The sequence below is a fragment of the Metopolophium dirhodum genome, chromosome 3 (genome assembly GCF_019925205.1).
Source record: "Metopolophium dirhodum isolate CAU chromosome 3, ASM1992520v1, whole genome shotgun sequence".
Taxonomy (NCBI): domain Eukaryota; kingdom Metazoa; phylum Arthropoda; class Insecta; order Hemiptera; family Aphididae; genus Metopolophium; species Metopolophium dirhodum.
Window position 1 is genome coordinate 31,318,197 of NC_083562.1, and position 27,609 is coordinate 31,345,805.

At 37.5% G+C, this 27,609-nt stretch overlaps 7 protein-coding genes across 7 annotated transcripts; 2 read left to right on the forward strand and 5 right to left on the reverse strand.

Moving 5' to 3' along the window:
* Positions 1-388: 388 nt before the first annotated feature.
* On the reverse strand, positions 389-1,098 carry LOC132941498 (histone H1A, sperm-like). The gene has a single exon (XM_061009585.1). It carries the CDS (start codon positions 1,039-1,041, stop codon positions 427-429), a length of 615 nt encoding a protein of 204 aa, XP_060865568.1. The 5' UTR covers positions 1,042-1,098; the 3' UTR covers positions 389-426.
* A 2,013-nt stretch (positions 1,099-3,111) lies between these two features.
* LOC132941501 (histone H4) lies at positions 3,112-3,593 on the reverse strand. The gene has a single exon (XM_061009588.1). The coding sequence runs from the start codon at positions 3,463-3,465 to the stop codon at positions 3,154-3,156; it is 312 nt and encodes a 103-aa protein (XP_060865571.1). The 5' UTR covers positions 3,466-3,593; the 3' UTR covers positions 3,112-3,153.
* Positions 3,594-7,090: 3,497 nt separating this feature from the next.
* LOC132941153 (histone H2A-like) lies at positions 7,091-7,711 on the reverse strand. The gene has a single exon (XM_061009091.1). The coding sequence runs from the start codon at positions 7,530-7,532 to the stop codon at positions 7,155-7,157; it is 378 nt and encodes a 125-aa protein (XP_060865074.1). The 5' UTR covers positions 7,533-7,711; the 3' UTR covers positions 7,091-7,154.
* Positions 7,712-7,904: 193 nt separating this feature from the next.
* Positions 7,905-8,370, forward strand: LOC132941248 (histone H2B-like). Its single transcript, XM_061009209.1, has one exon. The coding sequence runs from the start codon at positions 7,941-7,943 to the stop codon at positions 8,319-8,321; it is 381 nt and encodes a 126-aa protein (XP_060865192.1). The 5' UTR covers positions 7,905-7,940; the 3' UTR covers positions 8,322-8,370.
* A 9,629-nt stretch (positions 8,371-17,999) lies between these two features.
* LOC132940636 (transcription initiation factor TFIID subunit 11-like) lies at positions 18,000-18,917 on the forward strand. Its single transcript, XM_061008352.1, has one exon. It carries the CDS (start codon positions 18,000-18,002, stop codon positions 18,510-18,512), a length of 513 nt encoding a protein of 170 aa, XP_060864335.1. The 3' UTR covers positions 18,513-18,917.
* A 1,761-nt stretch (positions 18,918-20,678) lies between these two features.
* Positions 20,679-25,909, reverse strand: LOC132940637 (uncharacterized). Its single transcript, XM_061008353.1, has 9 exons — positions 25,843-25,909; positions 24,308-24,474; positions 24,016-24,225; positions 23,643-23,841; positions 23,365-23,517; positions 23,019-23,278; positions 22,816-22,936; positions 20,963-21,214; positions 20,679-20,857 (listed from the first exon to the last, which is right to left on the reverse strand). Exons 2-9 carry the CDS (start codon positions 24,431-24,433, stop codon positions 20,679-20,681), a joined length of 1,500 nt encoding a protein of 499 aa, XP_060864336.1. The 5' UTR covers positions 24,434-24,474; positions 25,843-25,909.
* Positions 25,910-25,912: 3 nt separating this feature from the next.
* On the reverse strand, positions 25,913-27,390 carry LOC132940639 (uncharacterized; the record flags this gene model as incomplete). The annotated part of the gene is made up of 4 exons (XM_061008354.1): positions 27,145-27,390; positions 26,655-26,838; positions 26,164-26,408; positions 25,913-26,098 (listed from the first exon to the last, which is right to left on the reverse strand). Coding segments are annotated over exons 1-4 (861 nt in total), but the record flags the coding sequence as incomplete, so codon positions are not given.
* Positions 27,391-27,609: the final 219 nt, after the last annotated feature.

A 27,609-nucleotide genomic window follows, 5' to 3' on the forward strand; every position in this document is an offset into this window, starting at 1 on the left:
CAGTGTGCGGGTCACAAGGAATTTGGTAAAAACATTCTAAAAATAACTGATCAATGAAAAACCTATAGAAATACCGATACGGGCAATAGTATCTCGACGTAATTAAATGTTATTATTAGTCTGCTATAAATAACATTGAATTTGGGAATTCCTTAACAATTGTAACCGATGTTTTTATTTTAATTAATTGCAATATAATCCAAACCGCAACTGGGTGCGTCTCACCCGTCCATAGTCTGAAACGACCAAACGCGAACACACTTTATAAAATATGTTTTTCTAAATCACGCGTCATACCAAAATCGTACACAGCTTACAAAAATGTACGAAAAAATATAGTTGGTGAGAGAAGTGCGAGTCATAAAATTGGTGGTCCTGAAAAGGACCGTTTTAAGGGAGGAAGAGGGATAGTATTTTACTACCGCACTACTTCTTTTTGGGAGCTGCGGTTTTCTTGATCGGAGTCTTCTTCGATTTGGGTTTGACGGCGGCCGGCTTTTTCGCTTTGGCTGGGGCCTTCTTTGGTGTAGTCGCCTTGGGCTTCGCCGCAGCGGTCTTTTTCGCTTTTTTGGCTGCTGGTTCACCCGCCGCGGGTTTCTTGGCGGCTACGAGCTTCTTCTTCTTCGGTGTTCCGGCGGCTTTGACTTTTTTGACGATGGATTTCTTCTTTTTGGCTACAACGGCCTTTTTCGGCTTGACCTCGGCGACGGGCAACTTGAAGTGTCCCGAAGCGCCGGTTCCCTTGGTCTGGACGACGGTACCGTTGGCGACGGCGGCTTTCAAAAACTTCCTGATGAAAGGCGCCAGCTTGGCGGGGTCGACTTTGTAGTTGGCGGCCAAGTATTTCTTGATGGCCGGTAACGACGAACCTTTCTTCTCCTTGAGCTCCTTGATGGCCGACGTGACCATCACGGCGGTGGTCGGGTGCAACGCAACGGTCTTCTTGACTTTAGAAGCCGACAACTTCTTCTTGGCAGGGGACTTCTTCGCGGCCGGCGATGCGGCGACTGGAGCCGGAGTTGTGGCGACGGTGTCTGTCATGTTGATGATGAAATTGTTCAGGTATATATTTAAAACGATGGATAATTCGACTGTTAACTGCGGCGATACCAAGTGTGTTAAAAAAATGTGTAAATATATACAGTGCACCGTGCCAACTAGTAAACCAGTGTGATTCGCGTCGTCCTCCGAGCTACGGTTGTACAATCGTTTTTCACAATATCTCAACGGGAAATGTTGGTAAAAATCTGGCTTTGAACTTTTTGGAAAGCTAACTAAATTCTAAACGATCGCCAATGGTTATTGCATCGCCACCCAGTACCACGAAACCACCACGAGTCGTTATTTCCACACTTCCGACCGGGTTTTCGTAAACCGTATTTGAAGGTCTGCCGTATGACTGAAACCAGTCGAAAATTTACAAAAATATTTTGGATTAATTCTCCACGAGTTCCCCGAGACCATAGAATTTGCAGATTTCCAATCGATCGATTTCCCGACGAACAGCGGCTGTTCGAATATGACGGTTTTAGGACTCTGCTACGGCACGGCGTCACCGGCGTTTCTACCTGAAATTTTAACGAGGCAGACCTTATCAATAAATCTCGTCTTCATCGTACTTAACCGAAATCATGTTGAATAAATAATAATTATAATGACACATTGTGAGAGGACTTCGGCCGAAACTCAATGCAGATTACCAACAATTTATGTTCATTTGTATGCACTTTTTGTCCCGACCTACCGATGGACCTGATAGCGTGATAAGACGTCTGAAAACTGATTTGGATACATTAAAATATTTACTTGAGATCGATAACAACACATTTTCTCGTTCCTAAACTCCTGACGTTAGGTTAGGTTAGGTTAGGTTAACGTTTCCTAAACTCCCGACGTTAGGTTAGGTTAGGTCAGGTTAACGTTTCCTAAACTCCTGTCGATTTTGTTTAAATATTAAATATTTTCCAAAATTTTAAATTCAAATAAAATAAATAAATAATCTTAAAATGTGTGCTGATCGACCTCAAGACAAGTAGTCATATTAACAACTGCAAATAGGTGTTCAGGAGTCTCATCGCGTTATATCTGGATAGACGAAAAGTTAAAATAAAAAAATAAAAATGAACGTGAATTGTTTACGGTTCACCTGCGCAACGTCGTGGCCTGTACACGTACACGCATTTGTTGTGTCCGTCTTACAAGTGATAAAGTACATGAAAAAATTCACGCAATGCCCTCAGTTAATTCGAAGTTTCGTTGTAATTAGTTAAAATAAAACCATGGATTAAGAATTTCCCAAATGAAATTTTATTTATAACTGCATCAATGATTTAACTTATAATGACATTTAATTACGTCGAGATATTATTATTATTCCCCGTCCCGGTATTTCTATAGAAACAAATTTTCTGAATTTTAGTTCCTACAACAATAATTTACATTTTCTACGTTTTTGGACACCCTTTTTGCAAGTATTCTCAATATCATTCTTTGAGGTTTTTCATTGGTGAGTTATTTTTAGAATGTTTTCACCAAATTGTTTGTTATCGACGGTAATACCCGCACAACGGCTATTAATAATATGAATATCTATCGTGTTCATAGCACCTATACTATTATCCATGTCATCATGGTTAATCTATCACATTATAGGAACCGATGTTTCTTGTAATATAACAATTATAATGTACATAATGAAATTCGAAAAAAAAACATTCTAAAAATAAATCATTAAACAAAAACCTCTTAGCTTATTCATGGTAGGTTCACGAAACGAATGACGTAGTGAAATAGTGAATCACCACTGGAATTCGCAAAAAAGCTTTTTTTGTAATATTGAATTCAAAGTCCCGCAATATAATAATATCATAACAAGATTAAGGTTATTTCTATGTTTTGACTTACGGTAGTATTTCAATTATAATCATGAAAAAAAAAATATTATAGAATATAATCTGTTATATTCGGAACGTTATTCCGCGTGTTTTTTTTCTTAAACAAATTGGGAATTATCATTTACGCCAACGAATAACCAACTTGAACGGAATATTTCTTTACTCTAAGGTTTTATAAGCGAGATATATTATGGCATCATCATATGGTGGCCCTGAAAAGGGCCTTTTTAAGATGTTTTTAAACTTCAGCAGTAAGTATTTAACCTCCGAAACCGTACAGAGTACGACCTTGTCGTTTGAGAGCGTACACGACGTCCATGGCGGTGACGGTCTTCCTCTTGGCGTGCTCGGTGTACGTGACTGCGTCACGGATCACGTTTTCCAGGAATACCTTCAGAACTCCACGGGTCTCTTCGTAGATCAAACCGGAAATACGTTTAACACCGCCTCGGCGAGCCAACCGACGGATGGCGGGCTTGGTGATTCCCTGGATGTTATCACGGAGCACTTTACGATGACGTTTCGCGCCTCCTTTTCCCAGACCTTTTCCTCCTTTGCCTCGTCCTGTCATTTTGAATGTTGGAAATAGTGTTGGACAACTTGCTCGGATGTGAACTGAACGTTGACTGATACTTTTCTTCAGGTCGCAGTCCCTTTTAAACGTTTCTCACGACACCGAACCACCAATCGGAACCATGACCGGTTATCCCCCCACCCCCGCCGCTAAAATTCTAAACGTTAAACATCGTCCAATGAGGACGACGCATACCGTTCCCATTTACGTATATATACCGGTCGACAGTGTGTTCGAACCACATCAGTCGTCCGACATCCACGTTTTGCACACCAACCCAGAACAATCTAATCCAGCAGCGCAATGGCACGTACCAAGCAGACAGCTCGTAAATCTACCGGCGGAAAGGCGCCCAGGAAACAGTTGGCCACCAAAGCCGCACGTAAGAGCGCACCCGCCACCGGAGGAGTGAAAAAACCACATCGTTACCGTCCGGGAACCGTTGCCCTCCGTGAAATCCGTCGTTATCAGAAGAGCACAGAACTTTTGATCCGCAAATTGCCGTTCCAACGTCTAGTGCGCGAGATCGCCCAGGACTTCAAGACCGACCTGCGTTTCCAGAGCTCCGCGGTCATGGCGTTGCAAGAAGCTAGCGAGGCATACTTGGTAGGTCTGTTCGAAGACACCAATCTTTGCGCGATCCACGCCAAGCGTGTCACCATCATGCCAAAGGACATCCAGTTGGCCCGTCGCATCCGCGGTGAACGTGCTTAACTTTGATCATCGTCATTAGTTACCATACCTTAAAAAGGCCCTTTTCAGGGCCACCAAAACGTACTTGTATTCTGGCGATGGGGATGAATAGTGATTGTTAATATTACACTAGCGGCAGTATAATTATATTATTACATAATTATTATACCTGATATGAGACAATAATAAATAAAAAAAAACCCTGTCCAGAATTATTAGATTGGGAATCGAGTAAATTCGACGGTGCCGACTATCGTCTGTTTATTTATAGATGTTCGTGTCACGCTCTCTGGGGAAGTTTGATAAACAGGTACGCCATTCACCATGTAAACATTGACGTTTTTATTACTGATTATCGATGACTAAACAACAATTATCCAGGATTCTCGGTGTTTATGTGGCTTCAATTAAGTAAAATTCCGAAAGACCCATGTTGACATTGTAGACGGGTATAATATGGTTAGGTATAACTTACTCAGTCGCTCACGTGTTAATATTAATATTTTCATAACCACGGATCGACAGACAACACATAATAATGGAATTGCAAAGGGGTTATTTTTAGAATGTTTTTACCAAATTTCTTGTTATCGACGGTAATAGCCGCGTCACGTTATTTACAATACAGTCAAGTGTACTAATCACGATACTTTATCGCGTCGTGATTTCCCAAATAACCGAAAACAGATATTAGAATAATATACTTCAGAATATATTTCATTGTTTAATTGCTAATCATCTGATTACCCCGATAATTCGTGCTATATTAATTTCTTGGTTTATTCGATTGACGTCTTGTCGTCAAATTATACAATATAATATTATACTAGCTTTAATTGTAATGTCACAATCGAACCAAAAGTGAACAATCGTCGTTGCTAGGCTTTAAAATATTATTGCCTATTTACAGTTAATACCGGGTGATTCTTTTATCAAACAACAATCAATATTTCATAAAGTGTAAATTTTTTAGTCTTTTATTTTTACATTCCAAAGCGGAATCTTTTTCTTGGTATTTCGATACACGAAAATCGAATTTGGGGCGAGTAGTTTATGAGTTATACGTGTTTAAAGTTTTTGATGAGCGGAGTGGAGTGGTACGGAGTCACCCAGCGAAATGTTTATCCACTTCTATGTATCGAAATGCTAAGAAAAATATTCTGCTTTGGAATATAAAATTAAAAAACACTATAATATGTTGTCATATACATAAAAGTAAAAAACTTAAAAAATTATAAGTATAAAAAAATATTTTTTTTAATAAAAACGTTGTTTTATGAGCGACTTGAAACAATGTAAAAAAATTTTTTCAAAAAATTTACACTTTACGAAGTATTGAGTGTTGTTTGACAAAAGAATCACCCGGTATAGTTAATGCCTACAATAATATGATACAAATTTAATGAAAACTCGTAAAGGTGTAACTATAAAATACTAGTCTACATGGGTTAATCAATTGCCTCATGATACATTTTGTTGATTTTGAATATACAAAAAAAATATATTTTGATTATTCATAAAATAATCAAAACTCATCCTGGTCCGACTTATATTGAAACAAATTTTCCGATTGTTGTTGAAAGTATTAAGACGCTTGATACTTCAGGTTTGCTACTCATGGGTAAGGTAGGTGCAAAGTTAAGCCTTTTTCTCGGTCTTCTTGGGCAAGAGCACTGCTTGGATGTTGGGCAACACACCACCTTGAGCGATGGTCCCTCCGGACAACAATTTGTTCACCTCCTCGTCGTTCCTGATGGCCAATTGTAAATTCCGATAGGTTAGGTTAGGTTAGGTTAGGTTAGGTTTCCAAATGTCTTGTTATCGACGGTAATACCCGCATCACGGTATTTACAATACAGTTAAGTCCTAATCTCGATACTTTATCGCGTCGTCATTTCCCAAATAACCGAAAACAGATACATATTAGAATATTTTTAGAATATATTTTGTATTTCATTGTTTGATTGCTAATCATCTGATTACCTCGTGCTATATTCATTTCCGGGTTTATTTGATTGACGTCTTGTCAAATTATACAACATAACTAGATTATTTTTAATGTCACAATCAAACCGTCAAAATATTTTGTTCTACTTATACAGTTAACACCGGGCGATTCTTTTATCAAACAACAATCAATATTTCATAGTGTAATTTTTTTTTTTTTTTACGTCGTTTCAAGTCGCTTATAAAACAACGTTTTTATTAAAAAAATTATATTTTTAAATATTTTTTATCCTTATAATTTTTTAAGTTTTTTACTTTTTTATACGACAACATAGTGTTTTTTAATTTTATATTCCAAAGCAGAATATTTTTCTTGGTATTTCGATACATGAAAATCGAATTTGGGACGAGTAGTTGATGAGTTATAAGTATTTAAAGTTTTGATGAGCGGAGTGGAGTGTTACGGGGTTACCCCGCGAAATGTTTGTCCACTTCTATGTATCGAAATACTAAGAAAAATATTCTGCTTTGGAATATAAAATTAAAAAACACCACGTGTCGTATAAAAGAGTAAAAAACTTAAAAAATATGAAAACGTTGTTTTGTAAGCCGCCATCGCCAGTGGTCAGCGTAGCCATATTTGAGTAAAATTAGCGTCTAATTCGAAACATTCGTTTGACGACGAGCCATCTTATTTTGACAGTGTACCTATAATAATTCGATGTGATCATTTTTTTGTAATCCGATTTTTAAGGTTAAAGGCCACAAGACGTGACGGCTTCCTCGAAATATGAAGGAAATGGAATGAAGTCACTTGAGAATCGTTATCCAAGTATATTTAATGTAAGATCGCGCCCGGTCTCGATTAAAAAATGTCAAGGCATTCGCTTAAAAATCTGAAAGCAACAACAGCTACACGTGTAGTACTACCTACACTGCCTAGTGCATCTGCTGAAAAAACTTCGGACCGACGTTTGTTTTGATTTTGGTGGCCCTGAAAAGGGCCGTTTTATTAACTGTGTTTGTTGGGTAAGGGGTATCGAAAGTTAAGCCTTCTTCTCGGTCTTCTTGGGCAAGAGCACGGCTTGGATGTTGGGCAACACACCACCTTGAGCGATGGTCACTCCGGACAACAATTTGTTCAACTCCTCGTCGTTCCTGATGGCCAATTGCAAATGTCTGGGGATGATACGAGACTTCTTGTTGTCACGGGCCGCGTTACCGGCCAACTCCAAAACTTCAGCTGCCAAGTACTCCATGACGGCGGCCAGGTATACCGGTGCTCCGGCTCCGACACGTTCGGCGTAGTTTCCTTTTCTCAACAGACGATGGATACGACCGACCGGGAACTGGAGTCCGGCGCGGGACGACCTGGTCTTGGATTTGCCTCCCTTCGATTTTCCTGCTTTGCCGCGTCCGCTCATGATTTTTATAGTGCTTGGTATGGTTCAGATTCGATACTAGATGAGACTGATGTATAATTTTCCTGAAATTTTCGTTTATATAGTAAAATTGTGGATAGCAATTCTGTGATTGGACAGAGATAACAACACTACGATACTACGTCACACCGTTCGGTTGATTTTCATTACCAAACGTTGTGGTTTTCGTTCGGCATAATCGTGAAACGTACTCGTGGAGAAATTTCCATTTTCCGTTGTTATGGACTAATCGACGATTCTATTTATACCGTCATCACTGTGGGTTTTTACACCAATAAACGAACGGCATGTCGCTTGGATTTGGTAATATATACCCAGTGATGTAATATCAAATTATCACTCAGTACACAACGTTTCAGTAGTCAACAAGTCTATTTACAACTATTCGAAATGGCTCCAGGAGGAAAATCGGCGGGCAAAGCAATGAAGAAGTCGTCCGGCAAGGCACAAAAGAACATCGCCAAGTCCGACAAGAAGCGCAAGCCCAAGAGGAAAGAATCGTACGCAATTTACATCTACAAAGTGTTGAAACAAGTACATCCCGACACCGGAGTCTCGTCCAAAGCCATGAGCATCATGAACAGCTTCGTCAACGACCTGTTCGAGCGCATCGCCGCCGAATCCAGTCGTCTGGCCCACTACAACAAACGTTCGACCATTACCAGCCGGGAAATCCAAACTGCCGTCCGACTCTTGTTGCCCGGTGAATTGGCCAAGCACGCCGTCAGTGAAGGAACCAAGGCTGTGACCAAGTACACCAGCTCCAAATAAGTCTCCCGTTTTGTGAAATATCATTACTCAACTAAAACGGCCCTTTTCAGGGCCACCAATCGCTATAAAATTTCTGTTCTCTCTAACAACCATTATTTTTGAACTAAAACTATCGCACGTAGAATATTTTGAACATTTGCAGTGTGTACAGAGCGGGGAGCACTGCGTGATTATCGGGATAGTTAACGAAAAAAAATGCTGTCCGGTTACGTAAGAAATTTACTGAAACATCGAGTTCTGTGATAGAATGATGTAATATCATCGTGTATTATTATAAATGCGATGGATATTAATAGACGTTGTGCGGGTTTTACCGTCGAAAACAAGAGAATTGGCAAAAACATTCTAAAAATATCCAATCGTATGGGCACGGCAAATTTCATTATTATGTGTTAACTGTCGGTCGATAAGTGGTAATGAAAAAATTAACGTTAATATATTTGAGCGACTGTGAGTAATATCTATACCTAACCAGACTGTAATGTCAACATGGGTCTTTCGAGTTTTTAATTAGATACAATCGGTATCTTACGTAATTGAAGCCATATAAACACCGAGAATCCTGGATAATTATTGTTTATTTATCGACTATCAGTAATAAAAATATATTTATAACAATGTCAATGTTTACTCGGTAAAAGGCGTACCTATTCATCAAACTTCCCCAGAACGCGGGACAAAAGTATCTATAAATAAACAGACTATAATCGGCTGCTAGTGTCGTGTATAATTATAATGTATGTTTTATACGTCGTGGTCTCGTGGATATTGTTACACTGTTGAATTATTCGATTCCCGACAGTTATCCAAATTAGATAATATAGTCTATCCAAATAACAAAAATGACCATCCGCCAAATTCTGGTTCAAGTGCCACGGTTGTACCAAAAGTAAGGAAAGGCGCCCAGGAAACGCAAATAGTCGGGTAAAAAAGAAATTCACGAAAAAAAATGGCGTCCGGTTATTCAAGGATTTTATCGGTCCCTATGATGTTTCTTGGAAAACATATAATAGTATACTATAAATTCGATGGATATTCGTATCATTAATAGCCGCCGTGCAGCTATTACCGTCGATAACAAGGAATTTGGTAAAAACGTTCTAAAAATAACTCATCAATGAAAAACCTATAGAAATACCGATACAAGCAATAATGTACCGACGTAATTAAAATGTTATTATCATTTAAATCGTTTATACGTCACCGAGTTAGCAAATTGTCCGTGTCGATAAATATTTAATTCAATTCAAGTCTAAAATGGTAAATTTGAGCACCAAAATAAAATTAAAACAAACTTACGCGTAAACACCGACTCTTCCGACGAAACGTAGAGATGTGTCATAATATGTATCAAGGACAGACGTTCAGATGTCCGCCGCCGAAGAAACAGCTGCCTTCGTCCCGCTCCGAACTGAAATTTGAAAGTATCGAAATATTTGATGAAAATAACCCGAACGTAACGAAATGTGCGAGTTTTAGTTATATTCTTTACCGCTTAACGACTTGTCTTTCTATTCACGTCTCGGTTTATTTGAATTATTAGAACGTCAACACAATTGGCGATTGTCACAGGTGATATAAATATAACATTATAATTTGATAATAAATAATATTCATGTCGTTAATAGCCAGTGTGCGGGTCACAAGGAATTTGGTAAAAACATTCTAAAAATAACTGATCAATGAAAAACCTATAGAAATACCGATACGGGCAATAGTATCTCGACGTAATTAAATGTTATTATTAGTCTGCTATAAATAACATTGAATTTGGGAATTCCTTAACAATTGTAACCGATGTTTTTATTTTAATTAATTGCAATATAATCCAAACCGCAACTGGGTGCGTCTCACCCGTCCATAGTCTGAAACGACCAAACGCGAACACACTTTATAAAATATGTTTTTCTAAATCACGCGTCATACAATCGTAGAGCTTACAAAAATGTATGAAAAAATATAATAGTTGGTGAGAGAAGTGCGAGTCATAAAATTTGGTGGTCCTGAAAAGGACCGTTTTAAGGAAGGAGGATAGTATTTTACACTACCGCACTACTTCTTTTTGGGAGCTGCGGTTTTCTTGATCGGAGTCTTCTTCGATTTGGGTTTGACGGCGGCCGGCTTTTTCGCTTTGGCTGGGGCCTTCTTTGGTGTAGTCGCCTTGGGCTTCGCCGCAGCGGTCTTTTTCGCTTTTTTGGCTGCTGGTTCACCCGCCGCGGGTTTCTTGGCGGCTACGAGCTTCTTCTTCTTCGGTGTTCCGGCGGCTTTGACTTTTTTGACGATGGATTTCTTCTTTTTGGCTACAACGGCCTTTTTCGGCTTGACCTCGGCGACGGGCAACTTGAAGTGTCCCGAAGCGCCGGTTCCCTTGGTCTGGACGACGGTACCGTTGGCGACGGCGGCTTTCAAAAACTTCCTGATGAAAGGCGCCAGCTTGGCGGGGGTCGACTTTGTAGTTGGCGGCCAAGTATTTCTTGATGGCCGGTAACGACGAACCTTTCTTCTCCTTGAGCTCCTTGATGGCCGACGTGACCATCACGGCGGTGGTCGGGTGCAACGATTGTTGAACGTGATCAAAGAGAACACGGCCGGCTGCGTTTGTTGAGTGGCTGTACCACAGTGGGTGTTTGGCGTTGAAATCGCCTGCCGATATTTGCCATTCCGCGCTTTGAGTAAGTAAGTCTAAGTCAAGTGTCGAGATAGTGGCGCCAGGTGGTTTGTATACCGCTGATACAAGTATTTCATGGTTGTTAAGTTTGATAAGGACTGAAGAGGTTTGAATGGTTGTGTTAAGAGTCATAGGTTGGTGGACGATGCGACGGTGAATAAGGACGGCCGTGCCGCCGTCAGGGGGCGAGCCCCGGGTAGTCAGTAGGTCGTTCCTGTACGTGAAGTAATTTGGAATGTGAAGGTTGGTGGAGGGAGATAGACGAGTTTCGTTGAGTAAGATTATGTCGGTTTTTAGTTGGAGCGCGAGAGCTGTTAGTTCATTAAGTTTGTGTGTAATACCGTTGGAGTTCCAAAACAGGATTTTTAAGTTATTCATTGGGAGGCGTGATAATTGTCAGGAATGCTTTTATGGTCGTTTCTATCAGTGTTTTGGGGTCCTGGTTGGTTGCCAGGGCAGTCAGTAGGTTGGTCAGGAGGTTTAGAATCAGGGACAGGTTGATTTGTGGTGCTTAGGAGTGGGGGAGGGGGGAGCTGCTCCGGCAGTTAAAGTAGCGTAGGACAGGGTGGGCCTAGGTGCAGGTGGGGGAGGTGGTGTTTTTTGAATAGGAAGGGTTTTGTTTGGTTTTGGGATGGTTTGGGCCTGAGTTTGTGGTTTTGGTTGGTTTTGAGCCAGTAAGTGGGGGCAACCTCGGAAATTTGCGGTATGTGATCCGCCGCAGTTGCAGCATGTTGGGGCTTGTTCGCGGGTTTTTTGGCAGTCGCTAGCCAAGTGGTTACCTGCACATTTCACGCATCTAGGTGGGTGACCGCAGTTGCGTGAACCGTGGCCGAAGCGTTGGCACGAAAAGCATTGGGCAGGGCCAGTGGATTTAAGGGGTTCGATGGAAATTTGTATATAGAAAAGATTGTTTAACAGGAAAATGTCTTTGGAATTGGGATTTGATGCGATGTGTACCACACAAATTGGCATCGGTTTTTCCGGGGTGCCGAAACGGCGGATGAATTTTACGGAATAACCCAGGGACTCAAGTTCATCCTTGAGTTCGTCAGAAGTTATGTCATTAGGTATTCCCTTCAGAACTACCTTGATGGATCGTTCTTTGGGGAGTGAAAAGGTGTGGAATTCGATACCATGATGCAGTAGAGTTTTTTGGATCGCATCAGAAGTTTGGACGGTGACTTGGCCGTTGGAGGACGATTTGGCGGTTAGAGAGGTAGGGGCAAGGTTTGGGAGGGCGTAGATCACGGGAGCGATCTTCCGCCAGGAGCCGGAGCTTAGCATGATTGGTGGTGGTCTGGCGGATGTAGGTTTAGTCGGAGTTTTTGGTGTGTTTGGTGCGGAAGTAGATTGTTTAGATGCGGAGGTGGTTTGATTTACTGTGGAGGTTATTTGATTTAGTGTGGAGGAGGTTTGGTTTTGTACGGAGGTGGTCTGATTTTGTGCGGAGCTATTTGTTTGGTTTGGTTTAGGCACGGAAGTTGATTTAGTAGATGTCTCAGAGGACGCAGAGGACAGTGAGTGGTTTGTAGAAAGGCTACAGTCAGAGAGAGAGTCTAAGGTTTCAGAGTCGGAAGTATTTGGTTTTATTTGAGGGGGAGAAAATGTGCGTTGCCGTGCAACTTTCAGAGGTGGGTTGTAAGTGGAGTTACCCGTTTTACGTTTTTGTTTGCCCATAGTCAAGGTTGTGGTCAACCTTTTTCTAGGGAGGGGACGGGGATGCTGTGGCTATGTGAGGGCGCGGCCCACGACAGCTGGTTGCGGAGAGGCACGTCGCTTTCGCGGCGGCTTACTTGTGGGCGCTGGTGCCCTGTTGAAGCAGTGAGAACGGCTGTTTTGAGGTTATAGGTTCGTGGTGTGAACCGTGGGCGCTGTTGCCCTGTTGAAGCGGTGAGAACGGCTGGCTGCAGAGTATAGTTGGCAGAGGGCGTCTTAACAGGATAACTGTTGGCTGGATACTGATAATGATAACTGTGTAGGACTGATGTGAATGATGATGATACCAAGTGTGTTAAAAAAAAAAACTTTGCTTTGCTTTGGGAGGGGTGGCTATGCCGTTTACTATTCCAGGCTTGTGCCTCTACTAGTGGATGGATTTTGGGGTTGATTGGTAGGTTCAGTTATGTTAGTCAGTCCAATTTAATGGGTATGGTTTGAGTAAACGTTTGGTGGTTGGAGGGGAGTGGGTTTTACCTAAGAGGCGGATATGATCGTATTCGGAAAAAGAGTTTTTGTAGAACATTGTTTTTGATTGAGAGCAAATGGAATTTTGGATAGATTTGAAGTTGGCTGATTTTAAAAGGGCCGAGTTTCTAACGATAGTGGGCATACCGGTTATCGTGCGTATGCCGATGTTTTGGACGGATTCAATACGTCTCCAATGGGAGGGGCCGATAAAGGGTGCCCAGGAAGAGCCAGCATATATAAGTATAGGGGTCACGTAGAGTTTAAGTATGTTAAGTTTTGTTTTCAGCGGAACGGGACTAGTACGGTTAAGTAAGGGGTATAGCATACCACGGACGCGGGTAGCTTTTTTGGTTACGTCTTGAATGTGTTGGTTGAATGTAAGTTTACGTCCAATCGTGACGCTTAAGTATTTGGCCTGTTTTGACCAGTTAACGGGTTGGTTATCGATGGTTAGAGGTGGAATGTGGGTTGTATTAGAACGCCCGAAGAGGACGCTTACTGTTTTGGTCGGGTTTATTTTGATTCGCCACCTGTGGAACCAGTTGGGCGCGAGGTTGAGTTGGTGTTGTAGTTGTATGGTTGCACGTATGGTTTTTATTACTAGTAAAGAACATCGTGTCGTCAGCGAAGAGTGAGAGGTTGGCTTTAGGAGTCGTTGGAATGTCGTTAATGTACGTCAAGTATAGCGTCGGTGAGAGACAGGAGCCCTGAGGGACTCCTGCGAGTACGTGTCTGGTAGTAGAGAAGGAGTGTTCGATTTTAGTGGTAAAAGTACGGTCGGTGAGAAAGGATTGGATGATTTTTACGATTTCTAACGAGATGTTGAGTTTGGAGAGTTTGTAGAGTAGGCCTTCGTGCCAGACGCGGTCGAAGGCTTTCTCCACGTCGAGGAAGACGGAAGCAGTGTTTAAGTCGTTGTTAAAGTTTTCGCTCAGTTGGTGGGTGAGTTTGGTCAGTTGTAGTGTGGTCGAGTGTTCGGGTCTGAAGGCGAACTGTTCGGGACGGATTTTGTTTTTGAGTTTGTCTTGTAGGTGGGTGAGGATGAGTCGTTCGTAAATTTTGGACAGGGAGGAGAGGAGGGCGATTGGTCTATAGTTTTCGGGTTGTTTATGGTCTTTGCCAGGTTTGGGAATGGAGATGATGACTGCTTTTTTCCAGGCAAGGGGAAAGTAGCAGATTCTGAAGGCGCTGTTGATGATCCGAGTAAGGGACAGTATAATGTTGTTTGGTAGGAATTTAAGAGCCGTGTTGGTGATGAGGTCGTCACCTGGGGCTTTCTTTTTGCGAAGGTTGCGAATTATGTCTTGTATCTGGCCGGGAGTGGTAAAGAGGTTAGATCGGGTGATGTCAAGGCCTTGTAGGTACTGGGAGTGAGCGGTTACGTCTGGTAAGTCGGGGCCGGGGTTTGTTTGAAATTGACGTTCGAGCGAGTCGGCTATCAGCTCTGCTCGTTCGTTGGCCGGAAAAACTAGGCCGTCGGGGCCGGTTAGTGGGTGAGATGCTGGACGTTTGTGTAAGAGACATTTGTTGAGTTTGTATATTGAACCGTCTTGGTGGTCTAGTGAGTTAAGAAAGATGTCCCATTGGTCAGTGTTGTGCGTTGCGAGTAAGGTACGTATGAGAGATATTTTGGCGTTTAGTTGTCGTTTAATTGTCGGATCGCGGTTTATTTGCCATTCGCGGCGTATACGGTTTTTGTCTTGTATTTCCAGTTTAATGTAGTCTGGTACTACAGTGGACGGGTGTTTGCGTGTCGGTACGTATACGCTGGATTCAACCGCTTGTTGGATATGTTTTGTGAGGTTTTCGATTGCCAGGTCGATAGACTCACGGTCGTTGGTCGGTTGAGTGGTTGAGTTCGGTAAGTTCGCGAGAGTTGTCGTGTATTTTTTCCAGTTAATAAACCGATTCGTAACCGGTGGAGAAGAAGAGATCGGAGTGCAGAGTGTATCTAGAAGAATGGGGTTGTGGTCGGAAGATAGTTCGTTGAGGTTAGTGATTTGGGTTTGATAGGGTAGTCGTACGAGGGCGATGTCGAGTATGTCAGGTCTGTATCGTGTGCATGTCGGGAAATGTGTGGGAGAAGAGGGAGCAGTTACAGAGTAGTCCGATTGTTGTGCGTGGTCAAAGAGGACACGGCCGGCAGCGTTAGTCGTGTGGCTATACCACAGCGGATGTTTGGCGTTGAAGTCGCCTGCCGAAATTTGCCATTCGGCACTCTTTGTCAAAAGGTCGAGGTCGTTTGTCGTTAGTAGGGTTCCGGGTGGTTTGTATACGGCTGAAATAAGTAGTTCGTGGCCGTTGAGTTGTACGAGGATGGAAGAGGTTTGGATGGTTGTGTTTAGGGTAACTGGTTGGTGAACGATACGTCGGTTGACGAGAACGGCCGTGCCTCCGTGGGCGGGCGAGCCCCGCACGGGCGGCAGGTCGTTCCTGTACGTAAAAAAGTTAGGAATGTGAAGTCTGGCAGAGGGTTTTAGGTGGGTTTCGTTAAGTAGGATTATGTCGGTTTTCAGTTTTAGTGCTAAAGAGCACAGTTCGTCAAGTTTGTGGTTAATGCCGTTTGAGTTCCAAAATAGAATTTTTAAGTTATCCATTTTGGGGGGATAGTATGGTTAAGAATGATTGTATTGCTGTTTGTATCAGGGTTTTGGGGTCCTGGTTGTTTACTATGGCTGTTAAGAGGTTGGTCAGGAGGTTTAAAATGAGGGACAGGTTAATTTGTGGGGCTTCGGGACTGGTCGGTTTTGGTGGTGGTGGTGGTGGTGGGGGCGCTTGGCCGGTGGTGGCTGCAGCGTACGAGCGGGTTTGGGGTTTTATTGTAGTTGTTGGTGGGGGCGGGGGTGGTGTAAAAGATTGAGTTGTCGGCGGCAGGGTTTGAGGTTTGGTTGTTGGTGGTGCGATTTTGGGTTTTATCGTCAAGAGATGTGGGCATCCGCGGAAATTAGCCGTATGAGGCCAGCCGCAATTGCAGCATGTCGGGGTTTGCTCGGGAGTTTTTTGGCATTCAGATGCCAAGTGATTTCCTGCGCACTTGACGCATGTGGGTGGGGTCGGTAGTTTCGACGGTTATTTGTCCATTGGATGTGGTTTTGGCTGTAATTGCCGATGGAGTGAAGTTCGGAAGTTTGTAAATGGTTGGTGCGATTTTTCGCCAGGACGCAGAGTTTAAGATTAAGGGAGGTGGCCTGATTTGCTTGGGTTTGGCTGATGTCGGGGTTTGTTGTTCGGATGTTTTGGCTGGTGGAGGTTTAGTAGTCGGGGCGGAGTGTTGGGCGGATTTGTTTGACTCGGTGTCGGAAGAGGAGCAGTTTGACGACATTGATATTGATGAGTCGGTCGACGGAGTTGGAGAGGGGGGGAATCCCTCTGTGGACCTTTTAGGATGGTGGACGGTGGGGATGGTGAGGCACGTGGACGTCCCTTCTTGGAACTCCCGGGTGTATGCGCGGGGCCCTTCCGCTTGTTAGCTGTTTTGCCCATAGCAAGACCGTAACAAGCTCGGGGTTTAACACTGTAGCTCTGAAAAGAGCGATTTTCTGGTGGTGTGACGGGTGGGTTTAGGGGGGTTTGGTTTGGTCAGGGATGGGATTCTGCGGCAATGAGAGGGCGCGGCCCCTCGACAGATAAACGGTGGGAGGTGGATACCCGTCGCTTTCGCGACGGCTTACCTTGGGCGCTGGTGCCCTGTTGAAGAGCTGTGTAAACGGCTGTTTTGAGTTGAAGGTTCGTGGTGTGAACCGTGGGCGCTGGAGCCCTGTTGAAGCAGTGAAAACGGCTGTTTTGAGGTTGTAGGTTCGTGGTGTGAACCGTGGGCGCTGTTGCCCTGTTGAAGCGTTGAAAAGGGCTGGCTGTAGAGTAGTTTGCAGAGGACGTCTTGCTCGGATGTGAACTGAACGTGAACTGATGATGTGATTAATGATGTGTGATGTAAAAAAAAAAAAAAAATGTGTAAATATATACAGTGCACCGTGCCAACTAGTAAACCAGTGTGATTCGCGTCGTCCTCCGAGCTACGGTTGTACAATCGTTTTTCACAATATCTCAACGGGAAATGTTGGTAAAAATCTGGCTTTGAACTTTTTGGAAAGCTAACTAAATTCTAAACGATCGCCAATGGTTATTGCATCGCCACCCAGTACCACGAAACCACCACGAGTCGTTATTTCCACACTTCCGACCGGGTTTTCGTAAACCGTATTTGAAGGTCTGCCGTATGACTGAAACCAGTCGAAAATTTACAAAAATATTTTGGATTAATTCTCCACGAGTTCCCCGAGACCATAGAATTTGCAGATTTCCAATCGAACGATTTCCCGACGAACAGCGGCTGTTCGAATATGACGGTTTTAGGACTCTGCTACGGCACGGCGTCACCGGCGTTTCTACCTGAAATTTTAACGAGACAGACTTTATCAATAAATCTCGTCTTCATCGTACTTAACCGAAATCATGTTGAATAAATAATAATTATAATGACACATTGTGAGAGGACTTCGGTCGAAACTCAATGCAGATTACCAACAATTTATGTTCATTTGTATGCACTTTTTGTCCCGACCTACCGATGGACCTGATAGCGTTTTCATGTTTTACGAATCTATTAGAACAATTAAATAATTGTATAGTTAAATCCATAAAAACAAAAATTTTAAAATCATTTTTAGTCTTAACTACAATAAGGGTTATTCTTAAATTAACTGAAAAGAGCCAAACTATTCCAACAGTCAATTTAAACTATAGTTATAACTTCTCAAGTTAATTAGAAAATTAAGTTAACTTCAACTCTAACTTTAGTTAATGCCTACCTACCTTTTATATTTATGACGTTTGTAATTTACGGGCAGAATATCGTGGATCTCAAAACTTACGATTCCATGTTGATCACGAACGAAGTGGTACAGAAACAAGCGGTGCATGAGCCCATGGTGTCACAGAAATTGCACCGACTACGCAGGACCTACGACAACAAAGAAGATCAGCTGACGCAAGAGTTGGACAGCGACAATAACAGTTCTCCTGTAGACTCAAAAGACGTTGTAAGGCAGCATACTTCGAACGAGCACGAGGATTCTAAACAGTCGAACGAGGTCCAAAGTTCTGAACAGTCGAACGAGGTCCAGGACTCTCAGCAGACCAACGAGGTGCCGGACTCTGAACAGTCTAACAATGACAACGAGAAAATTTCCCGAGAGCTCTCGGACCCCGATTCCTACGAATCCGAAGAAACCGAAGGGTCCCACGAGTCCGGAGAGAACACCGACGATGACAAAGAGGACAGAGAGAAAAGCGATACAGACGATACAGTTAGTCCATCCCCATCAGAAAAGACGTAATTTCAATACATAATCCGCTATTAATCGTTGCCTACATATATCATAATATTATATTATGGCACACATTTTTTGGACGGTCATCCTGACCTAAGTTAATGTAACCATAATGATAATAAATTCTTCACCCTTATAGTATTCATAATTTTATTTATAAATCCATCAATTGTATATCAATATAATTTAATTCTTTGTGACTTTTTTATTCTAATACATTATATTATATTATGCATTCCGATTAAATGACTCGTAGCCTACTAGCCTATATTAAAATAAACAATACTACCTATATTATTGACAGGATTCTTTTATAGCTAATATATTTTCCCGATTTTACTGTATAGAAAATATTTATTAAATAACCGAGCGAAAATCTGCTGTTGCTTCTTTTTTTATCAAACCGCTATTTTACGCCTAAGTATCGCGTCTTGACCTGTGCATCCATGACCCATCTCGATATTTTTTCTTTTCCTTGACATGAATTCATTGAGACATTATATTATTATATTATGCTGTACAAGAACGTTGGAAGTCGGAACAAAAAAATGACTCACCATTATAATATGATTTTATTATCGTTGGTAATTGGTGACCTGCATGTGGCCAGTTATACAATTATGATTTTTTGTTTAATTATAATCTGTATAGTGTAGGTTACTTGGGCTTTTTCACTGGCAGAGTTTACATGAACTAAATTTTACCTGACTTTTGTCACTGGCGGAGTTTACATGCACCCTATCTATATACTTATATACAAAGAAGTTATTATTACATAGGTAATTTCAAAATAATGATTATTTTATTCTCATTTCAAGCTTCAATATAAAAGTGCAATATACATTTTTAGATCCTAAGCTAAATTTACACGACATGTGATTTTTTTTGTGTCCGAAGACACTCTCTCTAGCATAACAGTTTCTCTGATCTTCAACTAATGGACTAACTTTTGGGGAACTTTCTTGCAGCAAAATGGATATAGTTTGTAATTTTAAGTATGTACTTTTCGAATAATCGGAAAAAATAACAAGAACAAGTTGGGCAAGTGGGTACAACTCTGATGTACTGGCGTACTGCTTTAGGTGTCGAATGTGATCACTGTAATGTATGTTAATCTAATGATATACCATATTGTATATAGTATATGAAAAACGGTTCTGAGAGGAATCAATGTGTCACATAATAGACCTATAAAGAAATGGACTGATAACAGATAGAGTGACGTCCAGGGGATAAAGTTGCTAGAAAAAGATAGCATACGACTTAGGTACCATATTATAATACCCACTGGCCATTAATATCGAGACAGAGATGGAATAGTAGAACAACAACGATAAAAACATTTTAAAAAAAGATAGTATACACCTTATGTCAGGTCCCACTATATTACGCAAGTATTGACTATCTCTTTGTAATAATGTTGGCACTTGAGCACGTGTGTCCCAAAAATCAGGGGCCACTTTACCACTCATTACCATGTAAATATTTTTCAATTCTGTTTGTGGGACATTAAACTAGACTAATGGATCGTACATTTCCATGACTTACAATGCTTTTAACTCATGTATCTTGCGCATCCGCAATAAAACTTACATTTTTTTAAATGGCAACATGTAATTTTAATATCACATTCAGGTTCATCGATTTTTTTCAAGCCATTTTGATGTATTAACTTGTGTCCTAAACCCAAAATTGACTAAACTAGAGCTAAGTAGAATTTAAAAATGTAAAAATTTAATTTAGGTAATTTTTTTTTCTAACTGTACGTACTTATTTTTTTCTTCTAAACACCGTGAAACAAACAATCAAAATTATTATTATTAAACTAATTACCTAACTATTTACTATTTATGAATTATTATCTTATTTTATTATGACGCATTATGAAATAACAGTTTAAGCATGTATTTTCAAGAAACAAAATTTCTACTTTATTTCTTTTAACATTACTATACATTTTTATTTACAATTTAATTTACAGAAATTACAAACAGAAACTATTCAATAAACTGAAAGTCCCTCCGTCGTGTAAAGTGCATGCCTCAAATCGATGTAAACACTCACGATTAGTTGCTGCCAGTATTTGGTTTTCGTTTAGGAGGTAACATGCGTGTGTAATTTTGTTCTTTAAATCTTGGATGTTGATTGAAGGATCAGCATACACAACATTTTTCAAGTATCCCCACAAAAAAAATCTAACGGTGTTAGATCTGGTGACCTTGGGGGCCACTCCACTGGTCCATGTGTTGCAATACATTTTTCGCCAAATCTTACTCTCAAAAATTCTTGGACAATTCGGGCATTATGAGCAGGTGCTCCGTTTTGCTGATAATAAATGTTTTTACGTATATCTAATGGTAAATCATCAAGGAGTTATTGCAAGTCATCATGCAAAAAATCTATGTATCTTCTTCCCGTTTAAGTTCCGTCATAGAAATGGGGCCCAAGTAACTTACCACCAATCAAACCAACCCATACATTTGTACCCCAACATGTTTGGAAGTTTGTAGTAACAGCCCAGTGAGGATTTTCATTCGACCAATAACGATTGTTTTGCTTATTTAATATTCCATTATTAGTAAATTTACTTTCATCAGTCCACAAAATACGATTAATTAATAATGGATCATCCTCAGACGTCACCATAAACCAAGAAATAAAATTTAATCTTTTTTCTGGGTCTGTTATGCGTAAATGTTGGACTAAGTCTGGTTTGTAAGGGTGTAGTTTATTTTATTTTTAAATCTTATGAACTAAAGTTTTAGGTATGCCAACTTCATGTCCGATGTGTCTAACAGACGAACGTGGGTTAAGATGTACATACGCTAAAACTTGATTTTCAATAATTTCATTGACATGTTGATTTACCCGTGGTTGTTGTTGAACAGCATTTGTTCTATTAAATTAACCAGTTTCAATCAATGACTTTTCAAGTTTTTGAACGTAAGTACGATTGGGGTGATACCGATCTGGATATTGTTGAGCGTACATTCGTGTTGCTTCTCGTGCGTTTCTGTTACATTTTCCGTAGATCAATAATAACTGTACTCTTTCACTATTATTCATGATTAATATTTTATTCTAACAAAATTCAAACTAAAACTTTATAATACCTAAAGGTGTTGACAATAGCGAACATAAAACGTCGAACTACTAAGACCGCAATGACACATGACTCTGATAATGAGTTCCATTATACCTAATATAAAAATAGCTAATGACATTTTTATAGGTACCTATAGGTAGATAACAAAACTAGAAACACCAATGCTCATTATTATTTTAATAGAGACTTAATTATAATTCTGATGGAAACAAAAATACACTTCTTCTTCTTTTTTGGTTTCGGACAATTGAGACCATATGCAATTTCATAATGTGTAATAATAAAATAAGCAGGGCTTGAAACCGATTGAAAAAATTTCGATTTCGGTTTCGATTTTGGATACCGGTTTCTAATTTTTTCGATTTCGGTTTCAATTTTTCAATACCGGTATTACGAAATTTCGGTTTCGGTTTCGATTTTGGATACCGGTTTCTAAATTTTTCGATTTCGGTTTCAATTTTTCAATACCGGTATTAGGAAATTTCGGTTTCGGTTTCAATATTTCTAAATCGATATTAGGAAATTTTGGTTTTGATTTCGGTTTTGTATGCTGGTTTCTGCATTTTTAAAAACGGATTTAAAGCAGACTTTAAGTTATAATTATAATTAGTTTTATTATACTTAAATAGTTAAATACTTAATATGATTTTTTAATTTTTGATAAAAATAAGAGCAATATTTCAATAGGAGTGATTTTGTAATTTTATTCTACAAATTACAAGCTTTAAGGAACCGAGAACTAAATTATTTCAATAGTTTAAAGTGTTTAAACTTTAAAGATAGTACCTACATTTATCACTAGAATATCTTTTTTTCTGATATATTTTATGAATAACAATGAAATAATACTAGATTGTTTTAAAAACAAAATAAATATATACCTATAGTAAAAAAGGATTATAAATTCACAATAATATAGTATTTTCACTTGAAATTTTTTTTTTGAATAGTTAAACACAAATTTATGAACACTGAAAATTATAAAAATTAAAACACAATTTTAACTATTTACAACAGAAAAAAATTATGGTTCCTGTTACCTATAATAATCAATTATTATTACAAGTACTATTTTATATTACCACATTGTTTTACACCAAAGCCAATATTTAATAATATTAATATCATGATAAAGAAAATTATTAATATTTAATATTCACATTCTTTATTATTATTATTATTATTTAACAATTATTTATTTACATTTTTTAAATTGTTCATTACATCTAATAACCATTATAGCCTCCAAAAGTTCTTCATCTAAAGATGCACGCAAATCTGAAACTATAAATTTCAGTCCCGAAAAACTTCTTTCCACGCTGACCTGAAAATTTAATATTTGGTGTACTTAATTTAAAATATTCACATCAAATATACTAATAATAATTATGAGTATATAAGTATACTTGAGTGGCAGGAATTGCTAAGAGAACACAAGCTAACTCATATATTTCAGCATGACTTTCTTTTTGGTTTTCCCAATATTTCATTAAAATATCAGTGTAAGGAATTCGCTGGACGTTTTTAAAATAATTTAAAATGGCTGTTATAGTTTGTGTAGGATTTGAAGAAGTGGACGATTGAGATAAATTAGATGATTGTGAAGACAGAAAATTTTCAAAAAAATCTTCTGAATGTTGGCCACTTGTGTCAACCTCGTTATGAACTAAAAGTTAAAAATATTTCTTACAATTATTATATTATATTATCAAATTGCTCAACTACTTAGTGTTTGTAATTATATTTGTTTACCTGCAGCATCTAAAGATGAGTTGGACCTATTCAATTCAGGATTCTTATCTTTTAATAACTGTAAAGTCTCCCAAGTTTCAACAAGGCGATTAATTGCAAGATCTTGTTGATCATGAGTCAGTAAGCACTGATATCTGGGATCAACATAAATAGCTGTAACATTTTATAAATAATACATTTAATGGATTTAAAATATTTAATAAATTTATGTTTAGGTAGACATAATACTATAATGCATTTAGGTACACATTCTGATTGAATAAAAACATATTATATACCCGCTAAGAATTTGCTATTTTCCAAATATTTTTCCTTAAGTTCTTTCTCCATAGCTATTTTTATGGTCTTAGCTAGAATTGAACCATCTGCAGTTAATCCATGTATAGCTTTGAGCCATATACCGTAAAAATCACCTAAATTTAGGTCTTGCTTTTGTAATGCAAGTGTAGCTGTCTTTGCAGGATTAAGAGCATTAACCTACATTTAGAATGATAAAAAATTAAAGCATAATTCACCATAAGAGAATTTTAAATTCTAAGTTTTGGTATTTTTTTTAGATTTTTGGACTTTGTTTTGTTTTTAAACAAGGCGGTATATTAGGTACAATAGGTTTATTATTTATTATTTAGTATGATTAGTTATTTAACTTACAACACTTTGTATTGACTCCCATTCACAGTCCCTTAGTCTAACATCTGGGTTTGTTCCATCGTGCAGCTTACAAAATTCTTTCAACTCTAACAGTCTGTAGATCATGTTGTATAGAAAATTCCACCTAGTCTCTATATCAATTACAGCATACTTTAAATGTTTTCTTTTCAACCAACTAGCATATTTTGGGGTTCTGAGCTTTTTTACAACCTATAGAAAATATTTATATTTAATATACAATCAAAATTAAAGATACAAATTAACTATTAAGAATATTTTATTTTAAAATTACCTTTCTAGCTTCAATTATACAACTGGTTATAGGTGCATTTTTTAAACCATGCAGAACACATAATTGTAAGGAATGCACAGAACATCTTATGCACGATGTTATTGATTTAGGTTCTATACCATTCATTACAAATCTTTGAAAATCTTCCACTTCCTTGTTTGTATTATCTATTACAAAAAAATATTAAGTTAAATTTAAATGAATATAATACAATTTGGTTCTAATAATAATCTTAATTTAGTGATTTATTATAAAATGTCCTTTTGTTCAATTACTAGGCAATTAAGAGACTAATATTATTCATAATATATAAAGGTTAATCTTAAAATCTTACACATGGGAGGTGTAGACATTAATTTTTATTTGAACAAATTCAGCAATTTAATATTTTTATAAAACCTAACCTAACCTACGTAAGTATATTATTAGTTATACCTATTTTTATATTTAAAAAAAAAAAAAAATTTTATTCAAGTACCTATTTATTATATATAAAATATACTGCGTTTTGTAATATTTAAAACCATACTACCTACATTAATGAATTAAAAAAAAATTTGAAAGTTTGAAACTGGAATCAATTAATAGGAATTTTATAGAATATATTAGAGGTATTTTCAGCTTTTGAAAATGTTCTTATGAATTATGATCAGTTATGAACGGGATAATGATAATATGTAACATTCGTACAAGCTAATTCTTAGTGGTTACTGGTTAGTGTTTAGTGGTATACCTCGAGTATAAAACTAAAATAACACTTTAATAATTATTCTTTCTTAAACTAAGTTATTAACTTTTCAATTTCTGTATATCATTTTTTGTATCTAATATAAAATATAAATGATACAAATATCATAATATAAAAAATATATACTTACAAATTACCAAGGCTGGGCAAGTTAATGATTTTTTTTAACTCAGTTAAGTTAAGTTAATATGCACCAATAACAAAAAGTTAAAAGTTAAATGTTAATTTAAATATAGGTTAACTCAGTTAATTTAAAATTTAATTCACACTTTTTGTCAACTTTTTAGTAAGTTAAAAAAAAGTTAATTTGTTTAATTTGTTAATTTGTACAACGCTAGCGTATTTAATTTTTGCCCAACCCAAAACTAAATAATAGGATATAATGTTAATACTTCATACAGTATTTCCATATAAGTTAGATTCGAATGATATAAATTTTTAACTTTAAACAATTTATGATACATATTTTTTGACATGAAAACGAAATAGACTGAAATAGACTGAAATAGTGAAATATTATAAAATTAAAAACACAATAAATTAACTTAATTTACTTCTTAAAATGAAAAATTAACTCGTTAATTTCACGTTAATTAAGGAAGAAATTTAGTAAGTTAACAGTTAAGTTAATGAAAAGCCAAAAGTAACTAGTTAAGTTAAAAAGTTAAAATAAAATTAACTTTTTAACTTAACTTTAACTTTTTAACTCGTTAATGCCCAGCCTTGCAAATTACAATAAATTTAATTGAATAAAGTTAATGTAATTATGAGATTTTTTACAACTTACCATCATTTTCGAAATCATCATTAAAAAGTTCACCCTCAATATCATCTATTGATAAAGATGTTCCTTCTCCATTTTCATATTCCAAGTCAATATCAGAATCAGAATCATTTTCATTTAAATTGGGTACTATCACATTTATTTCTTCACATTCATCATTCATTATTCTCGCTAACTTCACCATATTTGATGCATTATCACAAGTGATACTATAAATTTGTTGTTTAACCATATCATACTTTTGTAACACTTCAAGAAGCTAAACAATTAATAAAAAAAAATTTAATTTAACTCAAAATGAGTAGGCATTAATATTTAATTTACCATTTTTTTAAAATTATCGGCAGTGTGTTGTTCATGAACTTCTTTCATCGCTAAAGTTGCCAAACAAACTCTACCATTTTTTACATACTGGATATTCACTCCCATTATAGAACGGTTGTGGCGTTTAACACAATCAATTTTCAGACTAATTAATTTATTGTTGACATCATTAGTTATTTCTTTGATGATTGTATTTGAGGCCAAAAAAATATTTTTCTTAATGTTGTGTGAATTGATTGTAAATCCTAATTTATAATAAAAAATAAAAATAACAAATTACTTACATATTATTATAATATTATAATATTACACATTGATTGAATATTAATACAATAAATGGGTATATTACTATATTGTAATACACAATGTATTTAAAATGAAAGTCAATAAAAAAATAACTCCCTATAAAATTATTAAAAACATATAACCAAGTAAAAATTAAAATTAAAAATAGAATAAAATATGATGATAAAATCATTTACACTAGGTACCTTCACCAATTGCTGCTGTGAGGGGATCCAAAATTTTTTTGAATCCTGAATCGTGAAATATAGTTAGAGGACGTCCATTGACTGTTACCATTTCGGTACAGGCTTCTAGTACTTTAAATTTATCAATATTTACATATAATTTTTTCTTTGAAACATTTATCATAGAATCCAACGGACCACATTTCTAAAAAAATTATATTGTATAGGTATAACTTTTTTTTATTATTAACATAAAATTCATTAGCAACAATATTAATAACTTTTGAGGATTTCAATTTTAAAAAAGTATTTTCAAAAGTAGTTTTCTTATTTTTAAGATCTAAAGCCGGGTCCAGAACAATTCATTGGTTAAAGTAGTTAGAACAAAGTATAGGTACATTGTTCTTATAGTTAAATATTGGATGAACTTTACTTATAAATGTATAATAAATACAAATGCGTAGGGAGAGTTAAATAATATAACTATATAATTAAATTGATAAATATTTACTTTTGATGGAAATAAATCGGTATCACTATTATGTTGACGCTTATTTTGACCATCATCATTTTTTACTGTTTGTAAATTAATATATTCGTTATGATGGTAACTACGAATATGGGTTTCTAGATTATTGCTATGGCGACCTTTTAAAATAGGTTTTATACATCCTCCAACAGTACATTTGGACTCATTTGTTTCATTATTGAAAGTGAAAAATAAACGGCCAACAGGATTGGTATTTTTTCTACCCATGATTTCTTATGTAAATTAATGAAACAATATATATAATATAATTAAATCATTTAGTAAAAATAAAATTGAAAAAGTTAACCTTAGCGATAAAAATTAAATAATAGGTACTTACCAATTAAAATAAATATAGTATCAATTTTGTCGTGGATGGACTCGTAGTTATAAACTTAAAACTTGCAAGTTGTACATAAAAAAAGTAAACCGATAAGGAACTACACT

Excerpts from the sequence above, each read along its gene's own strand:
- LOC132941498 (XM_061009585.1), bottom strand. The coding sequence starts at position 1,041 with ATGACAGACACCGTCGCCACAACTCCGGCTCCAGTCGCCGCATCGCCG.
- LOC132941501 (XM_061009588.1), bottom strand. The coding sequence starts at position 3,465 with ATGACAGGACGAGGCAAAGGAGGAAAAGGTCTGGGAAAAGGAGGCGCG.
- LOC132941153 (XM_061009091.1), bottom strand. The coding sequence starts at position 7,532 with ATGAGCGGACGCGGCAAAGCAGGAAAATCGAAGGGAGGCAAATCCAAG.
- LOC132941248 (XM_061009209.1), top strand. The coding sequence starts at position 7,941 with ATGGCTCCAGGAGGAAAATCGGCGGGCAAAGCAATGAAGAAGTCGTCC.
- LOC132940636 (XM_061008352.1), top strand. The coding sequence starts at position 18,000 with ATGACGTTTGTAATTTACGGGCAGAATATCGTGGATCTCAAAACTTAC.
- LOC132940637 (XM_061008353.1), bottom strand. The coding sequence starts at position 24,433 with ATGAATGGTATAGAACCTAAATCAATAACATCGTGCATAAGATGTTCT. Across the intron at positions 23,518-23,642 it reads AAATAGCAAATTCTTAGCGG|CTATTTATGTTGATCCCAGA; the intron begins GTATATAATATG and ends AAAATGTTACAG. Across the intron at positions 23,279-23,364 it reads CTCATCTTTAGATGCTGCAG|TTCATAACGAGGTTGACACA; the intron begins GTAAACAAATAT and ends TTTAACTTTTAG.